We start from the raw sequence: 16,589 nt of genomic DNA, 5'->3' as shown, positions 1-16,589 counted from the left end.
TTTGAAGTTATGGTATAACATTTTCAAAATTATATTTTACATATATCTAGACTATATTTTATGATGTTTTTATCATGTAAATGGGGTTTTACTCATGGGAAATTGTCTCTTATTTAATATAAAAAAGTAATTAAATATTTAATAAACAAATAAGTATAAATATGTTTACGTAATATAACAAAGTAAATATTTTTCCAAGTAATATTCTACACTTTATAATATAAAAGAAATGCCTCTGTATAAATTCACATGCAAAAAACGAATAAAGCTTACATAAAATGCATTAAATAAAGAGATTTTTATGAAATTTGGGGTTGGGGTTTAATGTAAAAGAAAATAACTATTGTCCAAATACTGGTTTAAACGTTTTTAAAAATTATTTTATAACTTCAGACATAGAAAAAGTCAATAAAACATATTTAATATAAAGAAAACGTTTACAATTGAAGGTTTAATGTAGCATACATTTTAATAATAAATAATATATTCATAATATATAATAATATATCATAATAATGTGATTTTTTCAATTAGAATATAAATTATTTTAATAATAATAACAATAAAAGCCTCAAATATAATGAAATACAATCTAAACATTTTAATATTTGTATACACTACCTGACGAAAGTGGTGTCTCCTATCCAAGTTTTAGGAACAGCAAATAATAACTTGACTTCTAGTTGATTATTTGGTATCAGAAGTGGTTTATATGAAAGGTAAAGGCCTCTAGATTACACTTATTTGACCACAATAAAATATGATCAGGCCTTGATTATTAATGATTTGATTAGGACAGTAAAGTCTGACTCTGCTTAGACTAAAGTCTGGTCACTGAACCTTCAATAATGTCCAGTATAGAATATGTGCTCATGCTGCAGTGGAAACAGAATGTATATTGTGTCTGACTCCATCATGAGCTTGGAGGACTGCATCCATACATCTCTGCAATGACTCAAATCACTGATTAATAAAGTCATCTGGAATGACAAAGAAAGCCTTCTTGCAGGACTCCCAGAGTTCATCAAGATTCTTTGTGTTTATCTTCAATGCCTCCTCCATCTTACCCCAGACATGCTCAATAATGTTCATGTCTGGTGACTGGGCTGGCCAATCCTGGAGCACCTTGACCTTCTTTGCTTTCAGGAGCTTTGATGTGGAGGCAGAAGTATGAGAAGGAGCGCTATCCTGCTGGAGAATTCGCCCTCTCCTGTGGTTTGTAATGTAATGAGCAGCACAAATGTCTTGATACCTCAGGCTGTTGATGTTGATCATCCACTCTGCAGATCTCTCGCACGCCTCCATACTGAATGTAACCCCAAACCATGACTTTTCCTTCACCAAACTTGACTGATTTCTGTGAAATCCATGTGGGTTCCAGAAGGTTTTCTGCAGTATTTGTGATGATCCACAACAAGACTTTTGTCAGGTAGTGTATATGTGTGCGTGCGTATGTGCGCCAAACATAAATCTAAAAAATCTTTTCACTGTATAATCTAAATCTATAGATTTATATATATTAAAATGCATAAAAATGGTCCTTTATTCATGAAAACATTTAGAAAGCATATAACAAAACATTACTAATGGGATCCTCAACATATGATCATCCTCATGCATTACATCTTAAGCATCCCATTCATTTAAATACAGAAATGCAGCACTTCCTGTTCCTGGTATTTGTGGTTAACAACAGCTTTCTAACGGCCTTGTCAAACAGAGTACATTGAGGAAGCTTTTTTAACACACACGCACGCACGCACGCACGCACGCACGCACGCACGCACGCACGCACGCACGCACACACGCACGCGCACGCGCACGCGCACACGCACACGCACACACACACGCACACACACACACACACACACACACCTGAAACTGTTTAAATGGTGACTTTATTTGAAAGAACATCCACAACTCAGTGCAGCTATAGAGGACAGGGTAGAAAGCAGTGCGCTTGAGTGTGTGTTTGTGCACACCGATCAGTCAATGCACTACATACAAATTATTATGATTATTATTATTTTACAGTATTGCTATACTCTCCCCTTGGTGTGTCTTGAGCAACGACTCAAGGCTTCAGGAGGGTTTAATATCCGATTTTGTCATCCACTTAAAAAGCTCCTTTTGCATTAAACATTAGAAGTTCCTGAGAAATCTTTCCACCGGTTTTATTAAAGCCCAGTTTGGTCATCATAGGAACACAACGCTGTTAAAAAAGCAAAATTATCCACTGAAGAAGAAAAATAAACTATAAAGTCAACTGAACGGAACGAACAAAGTAAAGAGTGAAGAAAATAATTACAGTTATTGGTGACTGGCTCCGCCCACTTCCATGTGGACCAATAGGATGACAGAATTTGCTTTCTCTAAGCCCCTCCCCCATGGCAGATGTGCTCATTCGCACCTTCATCTCTGATTGGCTGGAAAATCCACCAATCCGGCTTGGGTCGGCCCGAGCTGGGAGAGCGCATTTGTTTCTCTCCTGTTTCCTTTAAATTTACCCAGAGTCCTTTCTCCATTTTTGGTGATTTCTCTCAGTCTCTTCAGGTTTTCCTCATCATTCGGCGTGTCTGCCAGGCTTGAAATTTGCTGTACGCAGCCTGAAACATCTCCTCCAGGTGGCCTGTTAGCTGTTAACACAAGTGATTATTATTATCATTATTGTATAATATTCAATACTTCACTCAAGTCACATCACAGTAGTTAATATGGCAATTTATAAGTTATATTGCTTTAAAGAAAGCAGCACAAACAACAGGTTTTTCCTTTCTAATTCTTTTTTCTCACTTTCAATTACTATACACACACACATACAGACACACTGACCGGCCACATTTTTAGGTACACCTTACTCGCACCGAGTTGGACTACTTTTGCCTTCAGAACTGCCTTAATCCTTCATGGCATAGATTCAACAAGGAACTGGAAATATTCCTCAGAGATTTTGCTCCATATTGACATGATAGCATCACGCAGTTGCTGCAGATTTGTCGGCTGCACATCCATGATGGGAATCTCCCGTTTCACCACATCCCAATTGTGCTCTATTGGATTGAGAACTTGTGACTGTGGAGGCCATTTGAGTACAGTGAACTCATTGTCATGTTCAAGAAACCAGTCTGAGATGATTTGTGCTTTATGACATGGTGCATTATCCTGCTGGAAGTAGCCATCAGAAGATGGGTACACTGTGGTCATAAAGACATGGACATGGTCAGCAACAATACTCAGATAGGCTGTGGCATTGACACGATGCTCAATTGGTTCTAATGGGCGCCAAATTCTGACCCGAGCATCCGAATGTGGCAGCAGAAATGGAGACTCATCAGACCAGGCAATGTTTCTCCAATCTTCTATTGTCCAGTTTTGGTGAGCCTGTGTGAATTGTAGCCTCAGTTTCCTGTTCTTAGCTGACAGGAGTGGCACCCGGTGTGGTCTTCTGCTGCTGTAGCCCATCCGCCTCAAGGTTGGATGTGTTGTGTGTTCAGAGATGCTCTTCTGCAGACCTCGGTTGTAACGAGTGCTTAATTGAGTTACTGTTGCCTTTCTATCAGCTGCAACCAGTCTGGCCATTCTCCTCTGACCTCTGGCATCAACAAGGCATTTGCGCCCACAGAACTGCCGCTCACTGGATATTTTCTGTTTTTCAGACCATTCCCTGTAAACCCTAGATATGGTTGTGTGTGAAAATTCCAGTAGATCAGCAGTTTCTGAAATACTCAGACCAGCCCGTCTGGCACCAACAACCATGCCACCGTCAAAGTCACTTAAATCACCTTTCTCCCCCATTCTGATGCTCGGGTTGAATGCAGCAGATCGTCGTGACCATGTCTACATGTCTAAATGCATTGAGCTGCTGCCATGTGATTAGAAATTTGCGTTAACGAGCAGTTGGACAGCTGTACCTAATAAAGTGGCCGGTGAGTGTTTATACAGTACACACACACACACACACACACACACACACACACACACACACACACACACACACACACACACAACTATATATACACATTATAAAAACATAAACCAAAATATTCTGAGGTTCTTCAAAAAATAACTTGCCAGATTATATACTTGATTATATACTATATACTTAATCATTTATATTAAAATATTAAATATTTAATATTTAATTCTACTAAAATGTTTTTTTCTTCTGGCTATTTGCAGATTTTTCTGAATTATGGAGTTATAAAAAGAAATGTCCAAAACCCATTTGAAAAAACCTTTAGAGAATTTTCAGCTAGATTTCATCCAACCAGATGCTCAGATATTTGTGCTAGACATGCATGCAAATAAATAACACAACTAAAAACAATTGTCACAGTCTGAAAGGTCAAGTTAACCAGCACACTCTCACACTACAAACTATTGTCCTTCCACACAATGATCAATTCTGGATTGCTTTCCAACAAGCAGCTAACAAGCATTAATTATTCACGTTTCCTCAATCCAGAGTCCATTACAGATAGCAGAGTAGGTGTGGCCTCACGTTAGTGCTCAAATACTGTCGCTGGATCTTCTCTTGAAAGGGGCGGAGCTTCGTCACCTGAAACCTCTCCAGGTTGGATTTCATTTTCAACACCTGTGTGAGTGAACAAATCTGATAAATCATGCAGCAAAATAACAAAACCATAAAGCTACGGTCACACTGGGCTTTGTGTGTGCGAAATTCTGTCGTGCGGCGCTGCGAAAAGGGGCGGGATTAAACAAGATAATTAGACATTAATAAAGTGAGCGATTGCTCCATGTTTTTAATTTCTGTCCAGAGAGGTCCTGTTTTGATGCTCGATTCATCTCACGCAGTCAAGTGATGCGATTTCGCAGGTTAGAGTTCACCAAGCTTGAACTTTGCACCGCAGCAACCTGCGAAACTCGACGCATGACCCCGCGTTTCCGGTCTGACGCATTCGCGTGCGTATGAATGGAAGTCTATGGAAGGAAAAGTCAAGTGTGACCGCACCTTAACACTTAAACAGTTTAATTGAATTTCTTGACCTTCTCCTCCAGAAAGGGAGTGTTGACAGGGAAACAGGACCAGAAGTGTCGGAGCAGCTCTCCTGCGGCCGTGTATAAGTGCTTCAGCTCGCTCTGAACATCAGCGGGCACTAACTCTACACAAATAAACACAAAGTGCGTAAACATCAACTTAATGGACAGTAAAATGAGGCTTAAATGCCTGGTTTAAAGCACACAGCCGAGAGCATTAAAATCTGATATGATATGATATATAGGCTGTGCAATACATCAAAAAAAAATCATTATCATGATAATAATTGATCTCCCAGAGAAGAGAAATTAATTTGATGTGCCAAGCTATTGTGTGCTGCATTCATAGATTGTTTATCTAAATCTGACCAATCAGATGAGGCATTTACTCTCTTTAGCCCCGCCTCTCCAGTAGGTGCTGTTAAATTAATCTAGAGCTGAAAATAAACACTTAAGCTGCGGTCACACTGGGCTTTGTGTGTGCGAAATTCTGTCGTGCGGCGCTGTGAAAAGGGGCGGGATTAAACAAGATGATTAGACATTTAAAAAAGCGAGCGATTGCTCCATATTTTAGGTCATGTTTTGATCCTCGATGGTCTCACGCAGTCAAGCGATGCGATTTCACAGGTCAGAGTTCACCAAGCTTGAACTTTGCACCGCAGCAACCTGCGAAATTTGACGCATGACCCTGCGTTTCCGGTCTGACGCTTTTGCGTGCATATGAATGGAAGTCTATGGGGAGAAAAGCCCAGTGTGAGCGCAGCTTAATGCTGGGAGACAAGAGAGGAAAATTAGTCAAATTTAAGTCTTTTAAGACATTTTTAATGTCATTATGAAGGAAATTTCAGTTTTTTTTCTAATGGCCAGTGGAAAGATTTGAACTTTCTCCATTAAAATTGTAATTAAGCTCTATTTAAGCCACAATTCTTTAAATAATGTGTCAAAACAAGCAAAATCTGGTTATATACATATATTTTATTTTAACATTTACATTTTAGCAAGAAAACCTCTTGAGATTTGCCATTTCCTTTTCAAGAGTGTCCTGGAAATAAAAAAAATATTTATTAAATAATTAATAAATGTAACTTTTGTTAAAGTTAAAAAAATTAAAGGAAAATTAAGAGCTGTTAAGAATGATTTAAGACCTAAACACCATATTTCAGTGAATTTAAGACTTTTTAAGACCATTATGAAGGAAATTTCAGACTTATACAGGTTTTTTTTCTAACAACTAGTGGAAAAGATTTTAACTTGCTCCATTAAAATGATCATTTAGCTTGTTCTTATTATATTATATTTTTTTGCATAATGTGTCAAAACAAGCAAACTCTTGTTATATACATACTAGGGTTGTCACAATATTGGAATTCGGTACTAATCAATACTAAAATTTTTAAAAAGTCAATTTCCCGCTAACATTTGAGCACTGTTGAGAACGTTCTTCAACAATGCTAATTTTCCATTGTGTTGACGTGCTCAACCGAAATGACTGTGATTGGCCGTAAAGATCATCAGTTCACTGAACTCAACGCTGTTTACTGAGTGTAACCACAGATACAGGGACAATGGAGCGTTTTAAAGCTGATGAATCGCAGATCACTCGTATGTCAGCTTATAGAGAAACCAGCAGATCGACATGACTTTAAAACGCTCCAGTGTCTCTGTATCTGTGGTTACACTCAGTAAACAGCGGTGAGTTCAGTGAACTGATGACCTTCAAGGCCAATCACAGTCATTTCTGTTGAACAATTGAACACAATGGCAAATCAGCGCTGTTTAAGAACGTGCTCAGCAGCGCTCAAACGTTAGCGGGAAATGGACATCAGTATTGATTGCTACCGAATTCCAGTATTGTAACAACCCTAATACATATACTTTTCTTCAGCATAACTTTCCACTTTCCTTTAAACAAAGGCTAGTTTTAAAAGCTATAATAAACTAAATTTATGCACCACAGTCTGTCCAGGTCAGTGTCCAGCTCATCGGATAGCTATAAATGCATGGAGAACTTTTAAACAAATATTATTTTAAGAAAGACAATTAAACCACATTGGTAAATGGAGTAAATAAATGTAAATTTTGTTGAACATTTTTTGAGATGGATTGTTAGTTAACAGACTGGACAAAGGAAAATTAAGATCTCTTTAAAGTTATTTAAGACCTTTAACACCATATTTCTGTAAATTTAAGACTTTTTAAGGCCTAAAACTGTGTTTCTGAAATTCAAGACCTTTTAAGACCTCATGGACACCCTGAACAGCCAATAAAAATCAGAATAACCACCAAGGATTTCAGTCATTTGTGGTGTTTTTAAAGTCTAAATGTTTGCACCTTGACATTTTGGTAGATAATTAGCTCATAAAAATATCTATACCCTGTTCATTGTAGTATGATCATTACATACATAAATAATTTTTTTAATTGACAAGAAAATAGTTAGTTATATCTCAAGAAATGTAGTTTTTGCAACAATATCGCATGTTTTTCCAGTATCATGCAGCTCTAATATAAAGTGAATGGTTTGACACTCACGGTGGATGGTCTGCTGGCCTGCGCTCTGCATTAGAACTCCTCCAGGTGAAAGAGCGCTGATGGCTGAACTGGCCACACTGCTGGACATCACCTGAAACACAGAGAAAATATGACCCCAATTCACCATTTCCTGGCAGTTTGATTGACAGTCGATCTGGCCAATCATAATGCTGATATCCTGTGCCTATCTGCCATTTTGTCCGACAAACAAAACAGTCTGACAAACCAGGTGTAGTTGAGTAATATTGGCCATTAACATCAAATTATTTGTTCAGCAATTCGTTTGTTCCAAACCCCCTTCGTTGCATGGCTCTAATCTGCGCTGATTGGTCTGATGACCCAGTGTGTTGTGATTGAACGATTGCGTTCAGCAAGAGATGGAGAGAAACGCCCACCACTGTTATGAAGTTGCAAGAGTAGAGAGTATATGACACCCAGTGGTTAAACTAGGTATTGCATTGCTGGATTACAACACACGCAAGCGCAGGTTGCCAGATTGAGGACCAACAAGAGCCTAAATGCTGATTTAAGGCTGATTTAAATTGTGTTTTAAATTAAAGCAATGGCATGCGATAGAAGGAATATTTTCATATATTCATATTGTTGTCCTAACCAATACCTGGTATTAATATTTTAGAAACGCATGATTTCCGCTACATTCATTCTTCCATGGCAGGGCGCCACACCAAAATTCATCCTGCCACGGCTACATTACAGCTTCTCATTCAAAACATTCAGCTGTTTTTTTAAATAGCGGGTTATAATCGCACCAAAACGCATTAAAAGGTAAGTGAATTATAACAGCGCAAACTTTTTTGTAATCGTAGTAGTGCTGTGCGTTATTTGTTTAACCCTTTAAGGTGACGTGTTGACTGACTGACAGGTGCGCGATGCATGAGGCCAGCAAATACAACGTCACTTTCAGTTATGATGAACAGTTTCTATAATTATACTTTATTTATAGATAAAGGTCTGTGGTTCTGCATACAAAGACTTTATCTTGCTGGAGTTTATAGCCGTTTCACTTTACTTCAGGACGCATTAATGTCGCTCTGTCGGTCTATTAGAGACATTCATAAATATTCCTAGCAAATCTAATAAATGTTGGAGACATACTCAATACATAAACGCAGTAAATCGCATTTCAGCAGTGTTTATTTGAGAGCGCACAAGAAAATCTGCAGTTGAGCAGTGTATATTTGAGGGCGCGCAAGAAGTTGTGCACGAACAGAGGAAATCGGTGCGCAATCTAAGAGATTCACATGCTCGTATTACATGAATGCGATCTCAACTTGTAATACTGTGCTCACAACATTTGTCAATGAAATAACGCCACAGGTAGTTGGTAGATCTGTGTAAAAAGTGAAAGTGTCTGTCGCCACAGCTGGAAAAAATCCCAGAGGAAACACTGAAACGGCTTCGATTATTTTTTTGCAGCTGAACAACAGAAAACTATGATCAACTCAGGTGCACCTCATATGCTTTATTCAGTGTTAAATTCTAACATTGTGAGTTTGAATGCCATTTTACATGAAATTTATTGCCATATACTGAAAGCAGCAGCAGATAGTTCACCTCAGATCTGGAAAATAAAATAAACCGTTTCAAAATGAACTTCAGAACTGTGAAATAATGGAAACCAACACATATCAGTGATCCAGCATGTACATTTAATAATGCTGAAGATTTGATTATAAACCTTAACATTTCGCTGGAGTGCAGCGAGTGCACTATTCTGTGGAATGGCTGTTTAAACTTCTGACATGGTTCGTCTGGTGCAAACAGCCAAATTGCTCATCACTGCAAATCCCATCACATAGTTTGTTGTTAGGACATGGAGTTACAATGTAACCTGCTGACCTAATGTTTACGCTCGTAATATTTATATTATTTGCTAATTAAGAACTACCTGGAACTCTGAATTTGCGTCTCATTTTGGAGTCTGCTACTGTCTACCATAGGTTGCATTTCGGTCACGAACGCAAGCTTTGAGAGCCTTTCTCAATGAATAAATGAATACGCTGTTTTCCAACAAGGCAACCCCCCAACCCGGGGTGCTGAAATATAATTGGCTAAACTGGCATTGGTCAGGTTAAAACTCTCAAAACAAAGACAGCCGTTCCAGCACGGAAAACACATTTTCAAAGCAGAATATCTGACTTCAGCATTGTTTTTCAGATAAACAAGAATGTTCACTTGTACATATTATGGTATTTTTATGCTTAGAAGAGTCAAAAACTTACATAAAGCACCTTTAAACACCAGCATATTCCTCTACTCTTAACCGTAACCCCAAGTAATAACAACGACACACATTCAGTATTAATCAACACAGTGGCAAAAGTTGAACTGTTTAGAAAACAGTGCGCCACACGTGTGTATGAACTGTTGATGGTGGCCATAGCAATGACAAACGGCAGAGGATCACGCGCTCAGAAACGCATTTAAATCAATAAAGAAAGAAGCACACGTCGCGTTTCAAATGTGGTTTTGGTCGCAAAATGTGAATAGCCCCATTCAGATTTAACCTGAGAGATACATTACAAGCCGTGTAAGAATGGGTTTTAAACCACAGCGGTTCGAACTGTAGTTCTGCCGAATGACTAAAAAGTTATCAGCATTGATGGTAAAAAAAACCTGTACATATCTAGTCAAATCATTCTTTTGCAATCTTATACCAAAAAACGGAAATAAGGGCAGTATTAACAGCTTAAAATGTGGGACAGCGTTGATATTATATGATTGTATTGTATTGAAATATGGAGAAATTTTGTATCTGTCTTGACCATGTGACTAAAGCCCAAATGCTGAGACATTCAAATTGACCAATCAACATGTGACCACATCGTAAAACCCCTAAAGTCCACATACCAGGCCTTGATCTTATCAGTATCTGCCTTTAGAGTCAGTATGGACCTTCTTGAGTCAAAAAGACATGTTTTGTCATATAAACAAATACATATGATAATTTTCATTCCTACAGCCGCGTTACAGCACATAATTAAATACATATTTTGCAAACTACAGAAACCATTTTAATCACACTTATGATTCGGAGGAAGAAGAAACCTGTCCATATGAACTGTGTACTACTGAAGCCCCTGTCAAAGTCTGACAAAGTCCTATACATTAGTAGTCTTTGCTGATCCTTCCTTTAATAACAAACGGTCGGCGAATCCCGAGTTGAAAAGTAGGTCATTGTATTAATCATCAAAAAAGTGACAGGAACAAACACAGCACACGATTGGCTATACTGTGGTATTATTGTCAAAATGAACTTTAACCCTTTATTCCTCACGTCATGATAAATCCCATGATCCACCGCGCTCCGCTAGTGATTGAATGAAAAGGCATGTCCACGTTTTACCAGATCCGGCACTTCATATTTGGTGATGTCGCGTATATATAAGTTGATACGGCCAGGCAAAAGATTCAGACACAAGAAGAATAATTCATACAACTCTTTCCTGCAAGAATCAATAGATTTAAAAACGGTGATTTAAACCTCAGCTGGATGTTTTCATTCATTTAGAGCGCTGTTACACACTGCATAGTAACTGTGTCTGTCTGATAGACTATAATCCAGGATTTACTCCCAGTTACCTGCGTGAGCTGGGGTTTGTAGCTCCTCATCTCGTGCTGGATAACGCTGATGGAGTTGATGATGTCCTGACTGGTGCTGTAATGCTGCGACTGCAGAGGAACCGGCCCGTGGGCATATCTGACAGACACAAACACACACTTCATATGAAGAGCCAGAGTGTCCAAACGCCAGCACAATGAAGCCTGAAGCATGTGTTTACCTGTCTGATTTCTTCAGGGTCAGAGCGATGGTCTTTCGGCCCGAGTCGCTCTGCAGGTCATCATACTCTATGGCTTCCTGTAATTTCACCTGAAGAGCCACAAACACAACATTAGAAAAAAAACAACAACAACAGGATTTTACACTGAATATATTTAATATAATTTCAAATAATGTTTTCAATAAAATGTTATTTTATACTATTGCTAATATTAATTAAGGCAGCACGGTGGCTGAGTGGTTAGCACTGTCGTCTCACAGCAAGAAGGTCACTGGTTCGAGTCCCGGCTGGGTCAGTAAGTGTTTCTGTGTGGAGTTTGCATGTTCTCCCTGTGTTGGCGTGGGTTTCCTCTGGGTGCCTATGGTTTCCCCCACAGTCCAGACACATGCGCTACAGGGGAATTGGATGAACTAAATTGGCCGTAGTGTATGTGTGTGTGTGTGTGTGTGTGTGTGTGTGTGTGTGTGTGTGTGTGTGTGTGTGTGTGTGAATGCATAAGTGTACGGGTGCTTCCCAGTACTCGGTTGCGGCTGGAAGGGCATCCGCTGCGTAAAACATATGCTGGAATAGTTGAATCAGAATCAGAAAGAGCTTTATTGCCAGGTATGTTCACACATATGAGGAATTTGTTTTGGTGACAGAGCTTCTACAGTGCAACAGGATTACAGAGACAGGACAAAAACAGATAATAAATATATATTAAAAAAATAGAAGCAAGTAGTGAGTGCAAATATACAGATTGACAAGTGTATGTACGTGTTTATTACTATATACAACGTTATATGTGCAGCTGTTATGTGCAAATTGGCATGTAAAGTGTGTTGTTAAATAAGTGTATATGTGTATAAAAGTGTCGGTTCATTGGCGGTTCATTCCACTGTGGTGACTCCTGATAAATCAGAGACTAAGCTGAAGGAAAATTCAATGAATTAATAATATTCATTAATAACATAAAAATGTTTGTTATTTTCAGTTTTATTAAATATATGCAATATTTAGGAAAATCACAACAAGGTTATATTTCTGTATTTGTTTTTAATATATAGATCTGTATGCATGTAATTGTACTAAAATCTATACATTTAAAATTAATTAAAAAAAATACTGAAATCAATCACATGCATACTGATCTATATACTGTATCATAAAACAAAAAACAATTACAGAACTATAACCATGGTGTGTTTTTCCTAAATATTGCATGTATAGTGCATGAATATAATAATCATTATTTTCAGTTTTATTAAATACATGCAATATTTAGGAAAAAACACACCTTGGTTATAGTTCTGTAATTGTTTTTTGTTTTACAATATATAGATCTGTATGCATGTGATTGTAATAAAATCTATAAATTTTTAAAATAATTTTAAAAATAGTGAAATCACAATCACATGCATACAGATCTATATACTGTATCATAAAACAAAAAACATTTACAGAAATATAAGCATGGTGTGTTTTTTTCTAAATATTGCATGAATTTAATATTTATTATATTCGGTTTTATTAAATACATGCAATATTTAGGAAAAAACACACCTTGGTTTTATTTCTGTAAATGTTTTTTGTTTTATAATACAGTACATAGATCTGTATGCATGTGATTGTGAGCATTTCTACTTATATTTCCTTTAATATGATTGTTATTATTTAAATGTTATTAAAACGTTAAAAGATTCTTTCCTGTATGTGTAAATGTATGTGTGTGTGTTTGTTTGTGTGTGATTAAAACCCAAACAAATAATACTAAACCTTATTATTTTCATTACAAAAATAAATTAATACAAATAATGTGGTTTATAATACATAAATAAACCTTAAATATTTTAATTATAGCATTATTTTATTATTTTTTATTGAAAAAAAAACATTAACAACTACTTTTATTTTAATTATTATTTTTTTATTTTGACAAATGCATAAATCCATTACTTTTTTTTATTTAGAAGTATTTTCATTACAATTATATTTATAAAGCAGAGTAATTTGTAATGTTTTAATGTTTAAATGAATCCTCTTTGCACCATTCATAACAACCTACATTAATCATGTGAAAATCTCTGATATCCACAAAGCTGGAGTCGTGTTTCACCTTTTTAAGTGGCGGCTGAAAGAAATCTGAATCTCTAGAGTTTCCATCGGTGCTGCTCGTTTCGCTGGCTTGATCACTGGGAGCTTCCCTATAAAACACACACGCGCACACACATACACACATGCAAAATACATTAAATCTGTTGTTTTGCCCTACCTTGTCAGAATCTCCTACCTCTAATTCAAAAAGTAGGTAGCACATTTAATCAGCACCAATCAGATTATGCTACCTGTAGAGTGTGTGATATAAGGCTGTAATCCCTAACCATAACCAGTGTTGGGAGCATGATCTGAGGGGTGGGAGAAAAACACTCACGCTCTCCGCAGGCCGGCCGCCAGGACCATGGCACTGTGGTGGTTGAAGCGCTTGATGATGGCAGAGTTGCTGTTTTCTCGGAGTGTTTTGTTGGATGCGTTTGACGCCGGGGGAGCCGCCGCTGTGCCGTAACCCTTCATAAACACACACACACACAGATCACCAGATTCACAGTAAAAATCTGAATGAATGTAAATACTATTTTATACTGCTATATTTTACTATTATACTATTTTATGTTTGCTATTTGAATTAGTGCTGGGCAAAGATTTATCACTCACTCACTCACTCACTCACTCACTCACTCACTCACTCACTCACTCACTCACTCACTCACTCACTCACTCACATACATACATACATACATACATACATACATACATACATACATACATACATACATACATATATATATATACATATATATATATATATATATATATATATATATATATATATATATATATATATATATATACACACATACACACATTCTATTATTTTGGATCATTAAGCGTGATCTTTGCCCAGCGCTAATTTTTATATATTTTAAAATGTAATTTTTTCCTGTGATTTCAAAGCTGATTTCTTTTAACATGATTACGTTAGACATCAGTCACATGATCTTTCAGGAATAATTCTAATATGCTGAAAGAAAAAAAAAGCTTGTTTTTTTATTTTCATTGTACTTTGGATGAAATAAATTCTTGGAGAGAAGAAAATTCTGTAAAAAAAATATATAAACATTTTTACTGCTCTATTTTACCGTGCTTTGACCAGCAGTGTGCTTCTAAAATAATGTCACACTTCCATTAAATGCATGTCAGATATTAGACATCTGAATAAAATGTAAAAAAAAAATTAAATTAAATAAATAATAATAATAATAATAATAAATATATATATATATATATATATATATATATATATATATATATATATATATATATATATATATATATATATATAGGCATAATATATTTCATATATTATATTTTATAATATTTGGTTCATTATTCCCAGTATAAAATGCCCATAGTAATTAATTCCAGGACTCTCTGTGGAAACCACTTTTGGCAAAACAGCCACCAACAATATATTCATGTAGCTCTTTTTAACCATTCCTAGGGTGGAAAAATCGAGCATCTTTCACCTCATCCAATGTTTTATCCTCAAGAGCGAGCAGATCCACCATTGGATTCTTCACTCCCTGGGTCACCATAGACTTCAGGCCTGATAATAATAAAGAGAAACAAACACCATCAGAATATAACTCAAAAGAGCCATTTCACATGCTCAGATGAAGCAAACAGTGCATGCAGTTCTTATTAAGTTCATTAAGTTATTAGGCAAGGCAAGTTTATTTTTTACAGCACACTTCATACACATTGGTCATTAAAGAAATAATAATAAAAGAAACAAATTACAAGTACAAGAAATAAAAACAGAATAAAAATGATTTAAAACAGGTTTTAAAGGAATGAAAAAGAAAACAGTGCGATCATTATTCGCACGATTATTATTTGCTATTAGATTCAGCGGTTGTTATCTGGGAATAACAGACCTTGGAATGTCACGACTGACCAATAAAATAAAGTATTCCAGACAGCCGTGTTATAAACATATTCATACTATGGTGCTGTTGAACGCTTGATTCTGATTGGCTGATGAGCATTCTCACAGCTAATGTAGTTCCGGCAGGTTTTGAGTGCATTACAGCTCCATATCACTATCCTGAATGATAGGAGATATTTCAACAGTCGAAAACCACATCAAAACACAACAGAAAGCTTTGGAGGAGATGTGGAAGAAACTAGAGCTAGACATAGGAGCAGTTTGAGGACAAAAACCTGACAACTGTCTCAAATACAACATCTAAACAGCGTATTTAGCTGTGGTGAGCATAGAATAAGCAGAATAATGCACTCTGGTCCAGTGAATTATTAGTAAATAATGCACCAGCTTAGATGTGCAATTAAAAAAACACTTAAAGTCTGCATAAACTGGAAGCTGCAACTGTTTTTTTTTTTTCATATTGTAATGCATTTCCTAGAGAAACAGAATATTAAATGAGAAAACAGTGGGTGTGGCTTGCTTTTTTCACTGCGAGTTGATTGGATGTAGTAAATTAGGCATTTCATTCAGAAAAGGGTTTCGGGAGAGTTATTACAACCGAACAGACTCCTCCTCATCACCGTTCCTGTTTGTTGTCATAGCGATGTCAAAACTGACAGTGGGAGGGGCGTGGTTAAGTATGTTAGCCACACCCAGTACCTCAGACAGACCTAATCTGAGAATTTAACTGAAAACAAACAGGAATTACAAGGACAAATAATGAGTTTTTCTTAATGACAAGCACAGATGACTTGTTCACCACAAAACTAGAAATGTGAGTGGGAAAAAAAATAATATAGTTAGTATGTGTAGTTTAAAAACCCCTCATACCCTTCTCGTCCTGTTTGGCACACTCAGAGAAGATGTCCTGCTGGCCCGTGTTGATGCGGTCTCTGTGAAAATAGTGCGACTGAAAGAAACGCGTCCAGAACTCCTTCTCCGTCATGTTGTGAGGAACGTTCTCTGCGTATTTCTGCTTGACTGCAAACAAAAACAGAACGAAACAGAAATCAACATATTTAAAGTATTTATTTTGTAAGTCAAACCCATTTAAAGTCTAAGTCAATTACTCAGTCATAATTAAGGGATTACTGTTTCTTTTCATTTTATTGATTGTGACAAGCTCAATGACAAACGTAAAAAAAAAGGTCAGTAATCTCATTAGATTCTCATTAGATTATAGGTAGACTGTTAGGGTTAGTGTAAGTGTAAATTGACATTTCCTTGCAAAG

General features: G+C 36.7%; 1 protein-coding gene across 1 annotated transcript in view; it reads right to left on the bottom strand.

Annotated features, from left to right (window-relative positions):
• Positions 1–1,828: 1,828 nt before the first annotated feature.
• Positions 1,829–16,589, bottom strand: part of gtf2h1 (general transcription factor IIH, polypeptide 1) — a 21,364-nt gene continuing 6,603 nt past the window's right edge. The window contains exons 6-15 of the mRNA XM_056452186.1: positions 16,189–16,338; positions 14,897–14,976; positions 13,744–13,877; positions 13,429–13,516; positions 11,334–11,422; positions 11,134–11,251; positions 7,531–7,621; positions 5,008–5,123; positions 4,502–4,594; positions 1,829–2,636 (exon numbers count right to left, since the gene is read on the bottom strand). Coding sequence (XP_056308161.1) covers positions 2,550–2,636; positions 4,502–4,594; positions 5,008–5,123; positions 7,531–7,621; positions 11,134–11,251; positions 11,334–11,422; positions 13,429–13,516; positions 13,744–13,877; positions 14,897–14,976; positions 16,189–16,338 — 1,046 coding nt within the window. The 3' untranslated portion in view covers positions 1,829–2,549. The remainder of the gene's footprint in view (positions 2,637–4,501; positions 4,595–5,007; positions 5,124–7,530; positions 7,622–11,133; positions 11,252–11,333; positions 11,423–13,428; positions 13,517–13,743; positions 13,878–14,896; positions 14,977–16,188; positions 16,339–16,589) is intronic.

Source organism: Danio aesculapii, chromosome 25, assembly GCF_903798145.1.
Source record: "Danio aesculapii chromosome 25, fDanAes4.1, whole genome shotgun sequence".
NCBI lineage: Eukaryota > Metazoa > Chordata > Actinopteri > Cypriniformes > Danionidae > Danio > Danio aesculapii.
The sequence above is the reverse complement of the archived record's forward strand: the minus strand, read 5'-3'. Positions and strand labels throughout refer to the sequence as shown.